This window comes from Bidens hawaiensis, unplaced genomic scaffold, assembly GCF_021521415.1.
Source record: "Bidens hawaiensis isolate Kalapana, Puna unplaced genomic scaffold, B.hawaiensis_p1.1 tig00009343_1, whole genome shotgun sequence".
In the NCBI taxonomy this organism is placed as follows: domain Eukaryota; kingdom Viridiplantae; phylum Streptophyta; class Magnoliopsida; order Asterales; family Asteraceae; genus Bidens; species Bidens hawaiensis.
In genome coordinates this window covers 798769-816224 of record NW_027491689.1, presented here as the reverse complement: position 1 = coordinate 816224, position 17456 = coordinate 798769, and the positions used below count along the sequence as shown (strand labels likewise).

The 17456-nt window shown below is 35.2% G+C and overlaps 2 protein-coding genes across 2 annotated transcripts; both read right to left on the bottom strand.

Moving 5' to 3' along the window:
* Window positions 1-4004: 4004 nt before the first annotated feature.
* On the bottom strand, window positions 4005-9659 carry LOC143532065 (putative isoprenylcysteine alpha-carbonyl methylesterase ICMEL2). Its single transcript, XM_077027210.1, has 10 exons — window positions 9389-9659; window positions 6638-6714; window positions 6419-6488; window positions 6233-6313; window positions 6086-6160; window positions 5497-5598; window positions 5213-5416; window positions 4999-5142; window positions 4305-4395; window positions 4005-4213 (listed from the first exon to the last, which is right to left on the bottom strand). The coding sequence occupies exons 1-10, from the start codon at window positions 9583-9585 to the stop codon at window positions 4052-4054; spliced, it is 1203 nt and encodes a 400-aa protein (XP_076883325.1). The 5' UTR covers window positions 9586-9659; the 3' UTR covers window positions 4005-4051.
* A 2614-nt stretch (window positions 9660-12273) lies between these two features.
* LOC143532093 (protein trichome birefringence-like 19) lies at window positions 12274-15904 on the bottom strand. The gene is made up of 2 exons (XM_077027242.1): window positions 15214-15904; window positions 12274-13208 (listed from the first exon to the last, which is right to left on the bottom strand). Exons 1-2 carry the CDS (start codon window positions 15724-15726, stop codon window positions 12390-12392), a joined length of 1332 nt encoding a protein of 443 aa, XP_076883357.1. The 5' UTR covers window positions 15727-15904; the 3' UTR covers window positions 12274-12389.
* Window positions 15905-17456: the final 1552 nt, after the last annotated feature.

Genomic DNA, 17456 nt, shown 5'->3' with positions numbered 1-17456 from the left:
AACATTGGGTTTAAAGCGGCGGCGCAAGTAAAAACTGGTGGCAATTCAAGAAAGTATTTTTTTAATTTAAACTTCATTGGTAATATGATGTTTGAAAACATTGGACTTTTATTTTCAAATTCTTTAAGATTGTTAACAATTAAAAATAACTCCGAAAGAACCAAGGGACTTGTCGGATAATACGTTCCCGATAGTTTCGTAGTTGATGTTTTAAAAACTTCAAGAAAAGTTGATAAGTGATTGATAATTTCCCATTTCTCATTTGAAAAGGGGATTGCCAAATCATTCTCGGCAAGACTAGAATGAAACATTTGTAAAGTTTCTCTTTGTTCCAAAGCACTTTGAAACATTATGCAAGTGGAATTCCATCGATGAGGTACATCCCAATTAGCTCCCAAAGCTTTTCTTCCCGTATCTTTACAAAATTTTCTATAATCCATTTGTCTTTTTTTACTTTTCTTAAAAACTTCATGTATCATTAGTCTAAAATCATTTATAACCGATGTAACCTCATCCGAAGCAAGTCCGTCTTGCACGATTAAATTAATGATATGTGCAACACACCTTGAGTGAAAAAATACACCATTGCAAATCGGCGTATATTTTAATTTTAATTTATCAACCGCCGATGTATTATTCGACGCGTTATCAAATGCCATTGAAAATATTTTATTTTCTAGTTTATAAGTTTTTATAACATAATCTAAAATTTCAAACAAATTATCTCCCGTATGTGGATACTCAAAGAGTTCGAAAGCAATGGTGCGTTTCATCATTTCCCACGATGACGGGTCTACCCAATGAGCGGTGACACAAAGATAAGATTCGGGTAGACCATGTGGAGCCGACCAAACATCACTAGTTAAGTTTATTCCCGTATTTATATTTTCAAAATATGCAATTAGTACCTCTTTGGCCTTCTTCCACAATTTTAAACAATAACGTTTAAGAGTATGACGACTTACGTGAGTGTATTGTGGTTGAAGCGTATCTCGAATCATGGCGGTTAAGCGAGGGTTGTCGAAGTGGCTAAACGGCAAAGCTTCTTGAATCACAAACTTCGCCATACGATCTTGAACTCGATCAATTTGGTATGTAAATATTCCGCCTTCACTATCCATTTGCGTTTGTTGCGAATCGACGTTCTTTTTCAACGCCTTGCAATACGGTTTTTCGATGTGTTTCTTCAAATTTGAATTCGAAAGTGGGTTTAAATAAACCCCACAAAACTTGCACCGAGCCTTCAATGAATGGTCACTCAATTCAACCAAATCCCAATTGCACCAAATCTATTGATTACGATTATGAGGTACAATACGAACAAAACTTGGTTCGGCGTTGGAACCTTGACCAACCGATGATTGTGAGGCAGCCATAACAACAAATATGAATATAGAAGAAGAGAAAACAAGAGATTAGAGAACTCAAAACGTTGTAATAGCGTTTTTTTGTATTTTTTTGCGTTCGGGTTTGCGTTTTGAGTGTTGTGATGAACCCATGACACCAAATACCTATTTATACTAGTAGTGGGGTGCTTGGGGGAGCCAAAAAACTGCTATTTTTGACCCCAACGGTCAAAAAACGGCCAAAAAAACGATTTCCAACAGCTTAATCGATCCAACGGCTAGAATCGGTTCCTAACCGGTTCCGGATAGAACCGGTTCCTAACCGGTTCCGGTTCGGTTCCGGTTCCTACCCTCCCCCACTCAGAATTGCAAGAACCGGTCACGGATCATCGGGTTGAATCAGATAGGGTCCGGTTCCTACCAAAAAAGGGTAGGAACCGGTTCGGTTCCGGTTCGGGTCCACCGGTTCGGTTCCAGGAACCGGTTTTTTTGATCAACTCTAGTTGTGGATGATGAGGAAGTGTTGGGTAATGATGATGATTTAGGAGATGATGTGTTAACAATTGATGATATTGAAAAGATAGGGGAACAAATTGAGATTGATAGTGAGTTAGAAGAAGGGGAGATTGTGGATGATGGTGTAGAACATGATATTCCAGATGTTGACAAGGTGAACGTGAGCCAAGATGCAAATGTTTCAAACGAGTCTGAATGGGAAGAACAGCCGAGATGGAAGGAAGGATGTGCTCAGTGGTTTTTCAAGACAAAGAAGCCTGCAGTGCCGACAATGTTCAAGAAGAGTTACAACATCAAGGGGTACACTGAGTCAAAGAAAGGTATTATTTGCTGGTTGTATGATGAGCAGTTAAAGTTGTTTGTGATTAAGCGTTATGATGGGATTCAGTACTTTAAGAAGGCGTTGAGATCACTTAACACCTTGCCTGATTGTGAGGTGAAAGACTTAGCTCAGTTGAGGTTGATTAATCGAAGTGATGACAATTTTGCAAGATGGGTTGGAAGGATCGTGTGGAAAGAAAGCGTGAAAGAGAAAAAGTTCGAGCTGCTGAAGCCTCAGAAAGGAAAGTTGGTTGAGGATAAGGAACGGGGAATGAGGGCTGATGGTAAGCCTTGGTTGGTGATGAAGTATAAGCCGATTCGGTGTTTAAAAGAGGTGCCGATGAAGATGATGCCCAAGGATGTGTTAAAAGATCTCAAGTGGTGGTATGTTGATTGTCAGACAGCTGAAGCTGTTATGGAAGATGAGGACAAACAGGAGATTCTCAGAGTGTATGATCCCATACACTTGGTTAATTTGTCTCAAGCTGATTTGCAGGTACTAAACGATAAGAAGATATTCTACATTCCTGCGTGAAAGGATGAAGCCAAGAAGTACCAGAGGGTGGTCTCTGTCTGTGTAAGGCAGGGCGTCCATGCTTGAAGACGAGTGGTATGAAAGTTTTGGGATTACAAGACACGAGAAAGAAGATAGAGATATGAAACTACTGCCAAGGGGGAATCTGTTGATGCATGATGTCAGTAGTTCAGTATCTTGTGTTTTGTCTGTCTCTGTAATTGTTTAGTTTGTTTGTTACGTGTCGAATACTGTTGATTATGTAAGTTCGCTGGTATGTATATACGAACTTGGGGACCTAGCGAAGTTATGAGAACTTCGCCTAGCATGTTAGGCGACGTTGTCGAGGTATATATAAACCTCAACTTCGGGTTTTAGGTTAAGTTTTTACGGAACGAGTTATTGGTGATTTTAGGATCACGTGTTGGCGTTTGGCAATATATCAAGTTTACAAGTATTATTCTGTGTGTTTTGTTTTACCGACTCAAACGTATTACTTGTCTAACACTCGTATCGTATCACGTGGGGATTCCGCACCCTCGTGTTACAAGATATTCCTGTGTGATCCGGCTGGGAACCTACACGGTATCATCGGTACCAATATGTTACCAACTTTTTATGGTTTTTGGATCAGCATAGTACGGATATCTTATCGAACTTTTGCCTTTAGTACTGTTATCGTACCGAGCATTTTCGGTACCGGTTTTAATACCCATTTTTTGCGAATTTCAATATTGGTATCATCGGTGCCGGTTTTCAGCACCGGCACCGAGTAGCAACACCCATGTTAGAAAAGGGTGTACCCGGGTATTTTACCGATTTTTTTCCCTTCAATATAGGTATCACCAAGCATTTTCGATACCAGTATTAGTACCCATTTTTTGCAAATTTCGATACCCGTAATTTCAATGTCGGTTTTTTGGTATCTCTATCGTGCTCATCCCCAATAGCAGGAAAAAAGGGTGTGCCCACGCAAGGTTTGAGGAGCGGCCGGATCGCTTCGTGATACACTACCTTACCCTACATTTATTGCGCAAGAGGTTATTTTATTGTATTAACTTTTAATAATATACAGAAGTACAGAAACCCCCCCCCCCAGTCACCACCACCACGGCCATGACACTCCACCGACACGCCCACCACCCATCGCCACCACCATCGTCAACTCCATCTCATTGCAAAGACAATTAAACACTTCATCACTAAGCATATAAAGAAAAGCATGCAGGTCTATATATCAAATTGCTTTCACTAAGTTACATAATACATATAATTCTCTATACTATATAACAAACATAGTAACACAAAAAAAAAAATAAGACACGTAGCAAAGTTTATAATTACAAACATGGAATCAAAAAGGGCTAACAAGAGCAGCCAACTTAACCAACGGTTCAGGACAAAGTCGTTTCCTCGGTGGTGCCATTGCATCGTTAGCCAGTGCTTCCGCATCACCAGCATGCAAATACGCAACTATATAATCAAACAACTCTTCCTTTCCACCGCTTAAAGGATCCTGTTAAATGTTAAATTGTTAATTCACTCCACATATTAACCTGTTTCTCGAAAAACGCATCTTACTAATCAAATAAAATATTTTTACTTACTTGAATAAACAAGTCGGTATGCGTCTTTCCATGATATAGTATTAGTTCGGCTCGCGCCCCAACTCTCTTGAGTGTATCCACAAAAGTTACACTGCAAAACTATAATATGTTAGCATACAAGTAGGGTTGTAAATGAACCAAACGTTCCTTTCTGAACCGTTCGGCGGGAGGTTCGTTTATGTTCGTTCGTTTAATGAATGAACAAACACGAACAAGAAATTCCGTTCGATTAGTTAAACAAACGAACATAAACAGAGCCCCGTTCGTTCAATTCTATTCTTGAACATTCGGTAATGTGTTCATGAATGTTGCTCATGAGAGTTTTTGTACATTTATTTATGTTATTTAAACATTTTATATTCCTTAATTTATTACTCCTAACATAAACTAATAAACTATATTTTCATCTTGTTTTTGCATTGTTCTAATTTGTTTTCTTATTATTCACATTGATGAATACAGCGGCCTCAATCTCTAGGCTCCGCCAATTTTATTTGTGTTCGTGGACACGTTCATTGGAACACAAATATGAAATCTCGTTCAGTAAGTGTTCGTGAACCATCCGTGAACACATTATTTCCTTAACGAACATGAACAAAGCCTTATTCGTGTCCGTTCGATTCATTTGCATCCCTACATACAAGCGCAGCCGGTTTTGGCCCAGCCCATTTTAGCCCAAATAAAATCTTCAAACCTTGATTCTGGCGGTATAGAAAAATCTTCACTTCCATGAAAAAGAACAATATGAGGCAAGAAAGTAACAGCATTGCTAGCACTCGGATCATCAATAAGAAGCTCAGGAGAAAACTGTTTTAACGATTCATCTCCTTCCATTATACTGTCATCATATTAACATTAACATGTCAGAAACAAATTCTACAACATATACTTTATTTTAAAACACATACCTTAGAAATATAGATCGATAAAGTCCTCGACGGTCAAAATGGTCAACCAAGTTGGTTAAGTTGTACCCACCGGACAAACCAAAATACGCGTTTATTTGAGGCGCATGCCAACAAACGCTCTCGCCATTTGATTCCTTGATCGCCTGATTTATAAGTGCACAAGAAGATATATGTGCACCAGCAGACTGGCCCATTAGGTATATCCTTCATCAAAAAAGTCAAACTCAAAGTCAACATGATGTCAAAGTCAACATGATGCGTATGATAGACTGATAGTTGGCTACCTATTTGGATCGCCTCCGTATTTAGCTATATTATTGCATACATATGATATTCCTCTAGAAACATCTTCAACCATATCACTAATTGTACCTTGTGGAAAATTTCTGCATAAAAGAATTTATCATTTATCATCATTATCATCATCATCGTACTTAGTATATCCCACCAATAGCAATGCTATGGTAGGGTCTGAGGAGGGTAAGATGTAGACAGCCTTACCATAGGGATAGAGAGGCTGCTTCCGGTGAGACCCCCGGCTCGATAGTAGTTTTGAATCAAGCCTTGGACATAAGACACATAACACTCAATCATCGGGACACCGGCTGATTGGTGCATGTGCCCTTGTCTTTCGGCTATCAACGCCACCACATGATGCCTGATTAACCTTCCGCCACTTTTAACGTTATTTTCACGTGATTAGTAAAATAACGTCAAAATTAGTGCAATTTTACTTTTGCCCACCCAAGGGTTCACACATATATACATTATATGTGCGCACCGCAAGCAGGGCGTATTAATCATTTATGAAATAAAAAAAATAATAATAATGAGAAAGAAAGTGTGGTTTGATAAAATTGATCACGGACTCACCGATAATCGAGGCATGTAACGATTATATCTCTTTCTAATAACTGAAATCCTAAAAGAGAACCCCATCCTTTATATCTATAAAATAAGCAAATATTATTAGTGAAAGTGCATATAAAAGAAAATAAAGATCATGTAGTTTTTGCTTACCCTATGATCCATGCGCCACCGGTCACAAATATAATAACTGGCTTTGGACTATTTATGTTTTTGGGTAGGTATAAATCCAACCTGAAAAGATTTGCAGTCATAATTAATATGATAAATTGTTAATGAGATAAGATGAGTTGTGTACTTGTGTAGTGTGCGTGTCTCGAATAACCAAATTAGCACTACCTGTTTCTAGGCTTATCTCCATAAACTATGCTCCTCCGAATTTGGCTAGAAGTAAAATACCGATACAAAACTGCCAAAAAATGACTAATTAAAGTTTCTTTTCCAAAAGGACCAAAACATGATAACTAGCATAGCACCGACTTTAATACTGAAATCTAATGTTTAAGTGAAAATTTGTGTAAATATTTCACAATGACAAGTGTTTGGTTACAAACGCACCTTGGAGGAAGCCAGGCATTAATAACATGGCATAAAGACCGAGGGCAAGAAGCCTTGAGATCCACCGGCGGCCTACCCTGATTGAAAACAAATGATTAGAATAGAACTATCAACTATCGCAGCGTGCTGTTTAAATTTTAAAAACAACACAATGCTTTGTGAAACAGTGTGTCAGTTTGGCAATTATAATATTAATAGTCGGTAGTACTTAAATTTTCTTATTTTGTTATTGTGAGTGGCAACTTAGAGACTGTTGATGGTTCTTAGTTATTACTCAAAGTTGGTTGCCAGCACTAAGGCTGAACGTAATGGGGCGATAAATGCCTAAAAATTGGGAGATATTCATCACCAACACCCCCCCACCCCCCACCCCACCCCCCGGGGTGATATTTGGGGCGACTAGTTTTTGTCGCCGTGGTTTGTTTGAGAATATTATTATTATATTCTTTTGTGTGTAGCATATATATACCACTACACCCCTAAAACAAAAATCCCTCCTTTGCTGACTGGGCGCCAAATGTCGAAAATCGCCCCATTCTGTAGCTCCTCCACTACACATAGCCAGTTACTGCCGATCACTCATTTCCAATCAATGGATCGGTTTCCTACCATTGTGTCCACCAACCATGGAAGCCACTCTCTCAACGAGGTAGCACGACTTCATTGGAAATATCGTGGTTAGTGCCAGAAATCAGATTAGTCGTAAACGAGTATGCACTCCGAACCTCTTAACTCCCAATGAAGTTTATTCATATTCCTTTTTGGTTTTTTAAGTAAATTCCAATTAAATAAGTGATCTGAAGACACCAAACATTACCTACTGTCTAGTGGTGATGCATAGACACTTAGAAAGCGAGCTGCAAATAAAAGCGGCTAGGATTTAGTAGGCGGATAGGTCGAGTTTGGTACCAACTTAAGACACTTAGCTTTAATAATGTGATAGAAACCCAAAACTTAAACAGTAAATTAAAGGATAGTTGGCCCGATTCGAGATGGGCAATTCTCCAATTAAATCCTATTCGAGAAGGATTAGATCTCCATTACAAGTAAATTCATAAACATAAACATTGACTCCCCCTAAACCTAGAACAAAAAGTATAAATAAGCATTAATAATAACTGGCCCTAAAATTAAGCTAATAGAATAATAACCGGCCCTAATCTTCAGCATCTCTTTTATTCACTTTCCCCCTTTTCAATAGCATCTTAGACCAAGATCTAGGATCTTATCATAATGTGGTTGTATATTGATTGTATAGGTCTTTATATAGATTTAATATCACACACATCTTTACCTTCTAGACTATACACAGATTTCACTTGCAAAAACCACTTCTTTCACAACCTAATATCAACTTCACAAACACGCGCTCACTAATTTTTATCGTCAGTCGAACCATAAACAGGAAAATCTACTTGGTTAAAAATCTTGTTTACGTGACCGTGTATCTTGCTATTAGCAATCTCACTTAACCAAAACATGCAAACGGTTAATAACCAATTAGGCAGTCTTTTTAAACAGTTAGGTTGTTTAAGTTCATAGGTCCACACGGATACACATGTAGTATGCTTCATGTTTTGGCAGTGTTGTAAAAGTCAGGATTAATCGCTATTCGGTGGGTTACTGATTAATTTTCAGCTAATCGGTGCAACTAATCGGCCCAAATCAGATTTTATTTTTATTTCCTATTTTCTTAATTTTTTTGAAAGGCAATCGGACCTTGGTTTTAACCCATTAACCCCAGTTACTGGTCTTTCTCATCGATTTGTTAAGTTTACGTTTTAACTGTTTATGTTCGAACTACACTGATTTGTTAATTTTTGTCATTTTGAAAACTCACATATAAAAATTCCAGTATGTTTAACCGCTAGCTAGTCACTTCACACTAGCCTGACTAGCGACTTAGCAAGTTCTACAGCACACTAATCGTTGCTCTAAATCTATAAACTCAATGCACATGCTCCAAAAGTCTAAAAACTACCATCAAACAATTTCATTTCCTCCGTATAAGAATCTAATAATCCAAAACAATATGCAAAAAATCATCAAAGCAATAACAGATCCAAAATTAATAAATTGTGTGAATGTTTGCCCTTAATATATTGTGAACCAGTTCAAACCAAGACCTACTTGAACTTAAATCGCAAAAAAAAAAATTCGAAAAGAGCCACGCTTTTTCGAGTTTGAGCCAAGACGAGCCTCAAATAAAGCTTGTTTAGTTATCGAGCCTATCATCCATGTTTAATTTTATTTTTAACCTCTTACAGACTTCTATGTATTAATTTCACATCACTCAAGTTTAGGCTAGCTAGCTCTAAAAGCATTTACTAAATATATAAAATTAATTAAAAACATATATAATTTAATTAATAAATAATAAACTAAGCCAGAGCCGGTTTATGCTAGCTATAAAGATTTTCACAAACTATATAAAAAGTAATTAAAAACATATATAATATGATTTAATTAATAAATAATAGTGTTTAAATAATAGTGTTTAGATCAAATACAAATTATTACTAGAATAAATATGTAAACACTAATACATTAATTACTCTAGTTATTTATATGTTTGTTAAATTTATTTAATAAACGAGCAAAACCCGAGCTTAAAACGATAACTACTCTCGTTATTTGTATGTTTAGTGGGTTAATTTTATTTGCACCTGACCCCACCCCTAAATAATAATAATAATAATAATAATAATAATAAACAAGCTAGACCCGAGCTTAAAAGAAGAGTAATGGTACCCGAGGTATCTAAGAAGAGTAAACGCAAGGCGAGTAATCAAATACGTTTCAGTAGCAGCTCGTCCGAAAGACTGTAACCGGCACAGCGGAGGTCTGCCGGAATTGGTTCTCCGTCTGGTTGTCGTTGAACGTCCGGCAGTGTTCATGTCTTCTTGTTTAACCGGAAAGAAGCCAATCGGCGACGGTGAAGCCACCATCGGCCAGTTTCCGGCGGTTATAAGATTTGAATTTTTTTTATAAAATTGAAATTGAAATGGTAAGGCGGCGATTTGTTTGTTGTGCTTAAAACACGGTTATCTGTCTCTGCAGCCGCTATAATATAAAGCGGTGAGTGTTTTATTATTATTATTATTATTATTATTATTATTATTGGTTTTATCCTTTCATGTAAATTTGAAGTTGGTATATTTCACTGTCTCGGTTTCACAAGTTGACTTAAGGGATTTTTGTTTTTAAATGAGTATAAACGGTTGATATTTTATCTCGGGATACTTTATCTGGTAGAGATGAGAGAAAAAAACTAGTTAACCGAACCGACCGAAAATGCAACCGGTTTGAAAATGAGTAGAAAACGGTTTGGAACGGATTGAAAACGTAGGTTCGAACCGGTTTTTAATTCTCACTACCGAAAGTCCTAAACCGGTTTCAAACCAGTTAACGAACTGAAAACCAGTCAAGAACCGATCGTAAACCAGTTAAAAACATGTTTCAACCCGAACAGGTTTAGAGTTTGAACTGGTTTGTGCACCTCTACACTCGGGTATTATGAGGAGTTTCAAATGCATTGAATAAGAAAAATAGAAGTTGTTTTCAAAAATAAGAAGAAAACAGACGGGCAAATTGTTTCAAGGAGAGAGTGAAGACGTTAATTTTGAATTTTGGAGATAAAGATCAAACGTGTTGTAGATAATTCTTGGTGAATTATTTATTAAGTATTTTATATTTAAAGTAGAGATAATTATTAGTTTTAACTAATAAGGTTTATCTAGGAGTTTATTTGTTTATTAAAATAGAGTTTGTGTTGGGCTAGGATTAGAATGAGTTTAGTATAAATAGATGGCTATAGGTATTGTAATTTGTGGTTTTGGTTTTATAATAATAAAAAGAGTCGAACAAGTTGTTCAATCTTGTGTTTGATCAAGGGCCTGATTTCCAACATAGAGAAATTCCGTTTTGTATTTCTAGGTGGCATGTCATTTTAATTTACCAATTCTAAAAATTTACAAAGGTTGTAGTGATTGGTGTTACATAATTTAAAACAATGTTTTTATAATCCGCCTTGAGAAATGACTGATTACCTAGAAACACAAAATAAAATTTTGCTCTCTTATAAATCATTTGTCCGTAACTTTTTTTTTCCGTATTTTGGAAAACAAACATTCATCATGTTAACAATGTATAGTTTGCAAATTGTTTGCAAAATGTTATGTAATAGTGTGTTCAAAACTAAGATCAAAATCATATTTTCTTAAAAATAAATATTGATCAAATCCGTAATATGAACATAACAATAACCTTGCGTGATGTAATTTAGTCAAAGTATAAACATGAAAATGAAATAGAAAACCACATAAAAAGTCCATAATGGTTTGCTCAAAATTATGAATACCATCCATGGCTCATGGCTGATATAGTTTGATACTATCTTTCATGGTCTCTTTCACCTATGGTCCCTTAAATACATATAAAAACAAAATTATATAACATAATTAAGTATTCGGGGATCCTAAAACAACAACACATTCCTATTTTGTATTCTCCATCGATGATGGCGTAGGTTAACGATTAAGGAGTGGTGGAAGAGGTGATTTAAGATACTGGCCTTTAACTCAATGTTTTTAAACTCGGATCAGACATTGACCTGGACGTCTTATCATGTTACAGGTATTAGAGTTGTTAAGTTTTTTTACATTTGAATTCATAAGTTGGTTGATTAAGTTATATTTTATCTTAATTGGTTGGGTAGGTAAACTTAAAAACTTAACGTCATTTTCATACAATCTTCTAATTTGTTTTGTGGGTAGAAACTAGAAACATGATCTAGCTGTTAAAAAAACATAACAACAATAATAATATAATTAATTTTTCATACACGTTCGGCCATATGACAACATGAGTCATATGCCTTGTCGAGCACATGTGCTGCACATGCTATTCCTTCACAAAGTTATATTTTTGAACATCAAGATAATACTAATAAATTATTAAAATAAAATAAAATCATAAAGATCTGATTTTGCATCAACATAACTTCATAAGCTTCAAAATCTTAAAAGTACAAGTTTACACAAGTAAAAATGAAACATCAATCCACTCCAAGAAAAATAATAAATAAAATTGTGTGGTTCAATCAGGGCTTTACGGCATCAAAATCATGTTTTAATCTTATCAGATAACAGACAATGGTATGAAATGATAAGATGTACAATAACATGGAGTCGTGGTCTCGTCGACCTCCAAACACATATATTTCCATGTCTTCTTTGAGCGATGGATTGAATCCGAATCAATTCAAATTGAATCGAACCTTACATTTCTAGAGAATCTTGAAATATGGTGTGTCAGTCTCGGATTGGATCCATGACCGAATATGAATTCTCTATGCTAACACGCTTCATATGTTGGTATTTATCTCGACCATACCAAACCCGAATTCACCCCAAAAATTAAAACAAAATACCAAACCAGATATAGTTAATCGAACCGTCCTAACCCAAATCCGCTAACTTCTAGTCATTTTACTTTACATAGAAGTATGGCTAGGTACCCTTTAATGTATAAAACATCATCTATGATTCTTACTGAGGTCAAGACTATAATATGACATGATATGATATAAATCATATTACAAGTTTACAACAACAAAAAAATACTCTTATAATAACAAGAATTAAAATGATAATAATTAAACTTTCTTTAAAATAGGGCTTTTCTATCCCCTTTTGTTTGTGTTTAAAGGAGAGGGTAAAAAGTAAAAAAAAAAAAGTAAAAAATAAAAACTTTAACTTGCTATTTTCCTTTTCCTTTGATTAATCTTCTCTTGGGCTGATCTCCTACCCTCCATCTTCAACATATGTAGCAGGAAATCACTCCACGTGTCAATAGGTCCAGGTAGACACCAATGCACACAATCATTATACAAAGTCACATTCTCACTGGGCCAATGACCATACCTACTTGGGTGTCCATCAGGCCTTAACAACATGGGCTGGGTTATATCCATAAGCCTAAACTTAAGCCCATTTTCACTTGCTTCCTTTTGGGCTTTTTCAAACTCTTCCATTTGGGCCAAATACAACTCCAAATTAGAGCCCTCTAACCTTATCTCATTGTTCTTAAAAGGCTTTTTTCTAACACAATCACCTCCTCCATTCCATTCCCCGCCTTCGAAATGCATCGGCGCAAATGTTCGTAAAATCGTCACGCCTTTAAAGTTTTTCCGGCTCAGGATCCCCTTGTACGCGGTCTTTAACGCTCTTCGATACCCAAATGTCATCGGGTAGTCAGTGACATTTTGTATCTGACAACATTTACAACCAACCACCCGATGGTTCTCATAGTAAAACGAAGGCCTTGAGAACCAATGGCCTCCGTTTATTACTAAATAATTAAACTCATCAATGTGGTTAGTCCACTTCTCATCAAACTCGTCTAGGTATAGACTAAACACGCCTGTGTGAGTTGGGCCATCAGTATCAGGTTGTTCAAACTTAACTAAAAACGGTGACCAGTACGTGGCCATCGTGAAATTGTACGACACATAGTACCAACGCTTGAAGTCATCGTCTTTTGTCGTTGAGATATCGATTGGATACTCCACCTAAGAATTTAATTGCAAGACACCAATATTGTCATTGTCATGTACTCATGTTACATATAACACATGTATACCTTAAAATGAAGCCATTTGTATAAAGTAATGCACATGCAAATGCAGAGCTTATAGTTATATATGATCATGGTTTCTGTGGAAAAGACAATGAAATTTCTGGAAAAAAAGACAGTGAAAATAAAAGCATGTTCCCACATGAAAATATTCCATAAATTTTGTCACCAAGTAATTATGATTTATTTTCCCCTTTAGCTATATATGTAATACATAGATGTATCCATGTCTAGAGTTATCAAATTCAGTTTGACCTAAAAACAATTTTTAAGTTTATATAATTTTATTATTACATGTTGTCATTATTATAATTATTTCCCCGTCAAACATATTAGTCGGTCACCTACTTTCATACAAGTCAATGAAGCAAATATAATACAAAACTATATGAGAATTTTTAAATGGTTCATTACCTTATCTCGAGGTTTCACTTTCTTCAAAATATAAAAAATAATATACATGTATTATATATGATGCTACGTGTTCACACTATAATCAACCATACTTGAAAATATAATATATGTCTCATCATAAAAGATTAAATATTTATTGCATATGTTTGGTTATTTATAATCGGACCATCTCCTTCACCAGCTATCAAAAAAATTTATACATTTTATTACATATTTTAAAAACATACTCTTTTTAGTAAAAGAAAATATATTTTTTTACTTAGGTTCCTAGCAAGTGACAATATTTCACACATTTTTATATGATTTTTTGCAAAACATATATATAAGTAAATAATCATACATGTAAAAGTGAGTTTTAAACTTTTAATTAAAAAATCAAAACCTAAAACTTAAACGAAATTAAACCCTAGAAATTAAAAACCCGTTAAAATGGCACGTCAAGCGTTGTTCACGCATCCCTCCCCTCCTCTTACTCAGGAACCCGTATTTTTTTTTCGAGGAATTTTCTTTTTAGAAAAATTTATGTGTTATTCTTTGTTGTTCGACAACTGGAGACTCGAACTCAGAATCTTTTATTTATTAAGATTATACTTTGTCAAAGTTTTATTTAAAAATATTTAAAAGTAAAATAGTGTGAAAATGAGAGCTCAACTGTTCTCAACTTTTGTTCCCATAATTCCGAATCTTGTTTCCTTTTCAACCCCGTTTTTTTCTACACCCGATGCAAGATTGTTCACAAAAATAATATTATTAAAAAACTATTAATATTAAAAACAAAAACAAAACAAAAAAACACCAAGAATATAACTTGTTCAAGACTCAAAATCTTTTTAATACTCCCAAATAATTTCCACAAATAAGAAAGTTAATGTCATCAATCAAGACTTGATCTTTTCAACACATTTATACAAACAAATTCTTCAAATAATAACTGTAAATCTTTTTCATAATTAAGTAATTAACAAATTAACAAAGATGAAAAGACATGTACATGGTTGTAAAAATCACGTCTAGACACAGATTAATCGTCACTCGGTATCTACTAACTTCCCTAATAACTCTGATTAATCATTAGTCCCTCGCATCATGTCTAGCCACAGGTTAATCGTCACTCGGTATCTACTAACTTCCCTAATAACTCTGATTAATCATTAGTCCCTCACATCATGTCTAGCCAGAAATTTTTTCCTGCAGGTTCGTAAAATTTCGAAGGACGGACGACCGATTGTTCATTACTTAGATTTGGGTTTTCTACGGGTTCGCTGTTAAAATTTCTACGGGTGCGAATGTGCGATGCCAAAATACACTAGTATATAATACTAAAACAAAAATTCGTACGGGTTTGGAACCCGTTCCCCTAAAGCTGTCTACGGCTCTGCGCCTAGCCAGGCGTCGGTTAATCGCTGGTCGCTATCTACTGACTTCCCTATTAATCCTGATTAATCGTTAGTCCCTCCCCACTGCCTGACTAACGTCTATCGATTTCTACAACCATAAGATAAATTAAGATGAATAAACATACGTACCCTTGATAACATGCAAATCAATGATTGCATATGATTCCTACCAACCGAATCACCAACAAAAGCCAAAGCTTTATCCCTCACAATCTCCAAAAACTGATAAGGATTAAACACTTGTAGATCACATTCATCTGGCTTCCATTTCCACTTCATGTAATCCGAATCTGGCCTTCCATACTTCTGGCAGTTTTGGTGTTCATGGATAGCCCAACATGTGGTGTTATGGTAATAAGGTGCATCAGGGTTTGGAACCCACTCACCAGAGAACACATCACATTTGTGGTGGTTGTCATCAATGGTTATGAGTGAGTCTTGTGAGTGGTTAACAATTTGTGAGGTGGGAGTGTGGTTGTTGGTGTTAGAGATTGATGGGAATTTGTGGAATGGAAAGTATAAGGGTATGACTGTAAGGGTTATTAGGGTTAGGGTTACTAGTAAGAGAATCTTGGAGGTGGCTAGATGTGTTATGGTTTGGTTGTTGTTCTTGCCATGAGAGAGTGCACTAGTTTGCTTCATGGGGATGAAAGAATAAGAGAGAGGAAGAGAGATGATCAAGTTCCAAGGAGATGATGAGTGAATAAGGGAAGTGGTATTTAGTATTTAGTTACAAAGTTTTTTATATATGGATATAATATAATATAAAGTTTAATATATAAGACATAAGAGTTAAGACAAAGACACCTTTCATATTGTTATTTATGTATGTTTAGTGACAATTATTAGGAAAATAAGTTATTAAAAAATTAAATGGGTTAAAGGGTATACTATTTATAGTAAAAAAGGTGAAATGAAACTAAAAGAATGTTAGGTGACACCATGTAATTAGCTTGGTTACTTTCTATAGAAGCATCTACAACAACAAACTTTTACAAACCGTCACATTAGTTTTAAACTTTTCTCAAAACACTCACTTTATTACATAATATTAAAATTATATATATATATATATATATACATGTTATATATATGTATGTGGTTGAGAGAGTGGTCCCCCAATTTTTGACACCTGTGATGTTTGGACGAAGTTTGTAGTCACAAACTTTGTGAAACAAACTTGTAGCCCACAACAAGAAAAGTTGGTATCTTTATTGTTTGAAGTCATTCACATCATCCACACTTTGGGTTTCACGTCCCATTATGGATGCTCTAAGTTGGTTACTTAAGGTATTACCCCTCAACTAATATGTTTATCTATATGCCAAGCTGGTTGTCATTAAGCTTTTATGTCGAGCTGGTTGTCATTAAGCTTTGGGTTCCACACCCCATTATCACTAATATGTTCAGTAAGTTTCTAATGACATGTCATGCAATTGTTCTTCATTTTAATATCAATCGTGTGTATGTGTTAGGTAGAACCACATTTAAATGGATGTTTATTAGTTCATCTTTTAATTTCCTTCGCAAGAAAACCCCACTTCTTGTGTTTACCATGAAGGATGACTTGCAAAGTCAGTCCAATCACATTGTCTTATGATTTTTCTCATTTCTTTAACGCGGTCTAATCAACAACAATGTCAATCAAGCTTTCTTTTCCTTTATCGACCACTTTCTTCCCTTTCTGTGTTGACTGTGCAGTGTTAGTCATACATTTAGCTCGAGTATTTTGCTTATGAACCTTCATTTTAAACATGTATAGTTTTCGGATTATGATATTTTTGCTCTATTTTTGATGGATCTGCAAACTCCACACCCATCGAGAATTTAATAAAATAACTTGTTGGCTAGGAAACACTCTCACTTATGATATATTTACTACCACTCTTAACTTTCAATTTATTTTATTTAACACTTCCAAGTCATTTCATAAAATTTCAAATCGTAAAAAAAACTAACTTACACGTTGACACGGGAGCGCCTGAAAGATAATAAGGTGAAAGTTAGGAGTGATGATAAGTATTTTGTTAGTTGGGTGTGTTTTCTTTCAACAAGTGAATATTGTTGAAAATATTTAAATCTAATAAATAAATAAATAAAAATGAACAAATATGATAAATAACCAACCAAAATTTTTGTTTTTTTCTTCTCATGAAAGCAATTTAAATGTTAAAAGTTAGAAGTTACGTAAAGATAAATATATCTATAGATACATGTGAATATGAAGGGGTGAGACACGTTTACACTAATTTTACTATTGCCGACAATATTCAAACAAAGAAAACTTTAAATATATAAAGATAATTGATGTAATTGTAATCTGTCACAATTTTTATATCGTGTATGAATAAATTTGGCCACTATAGTTGACT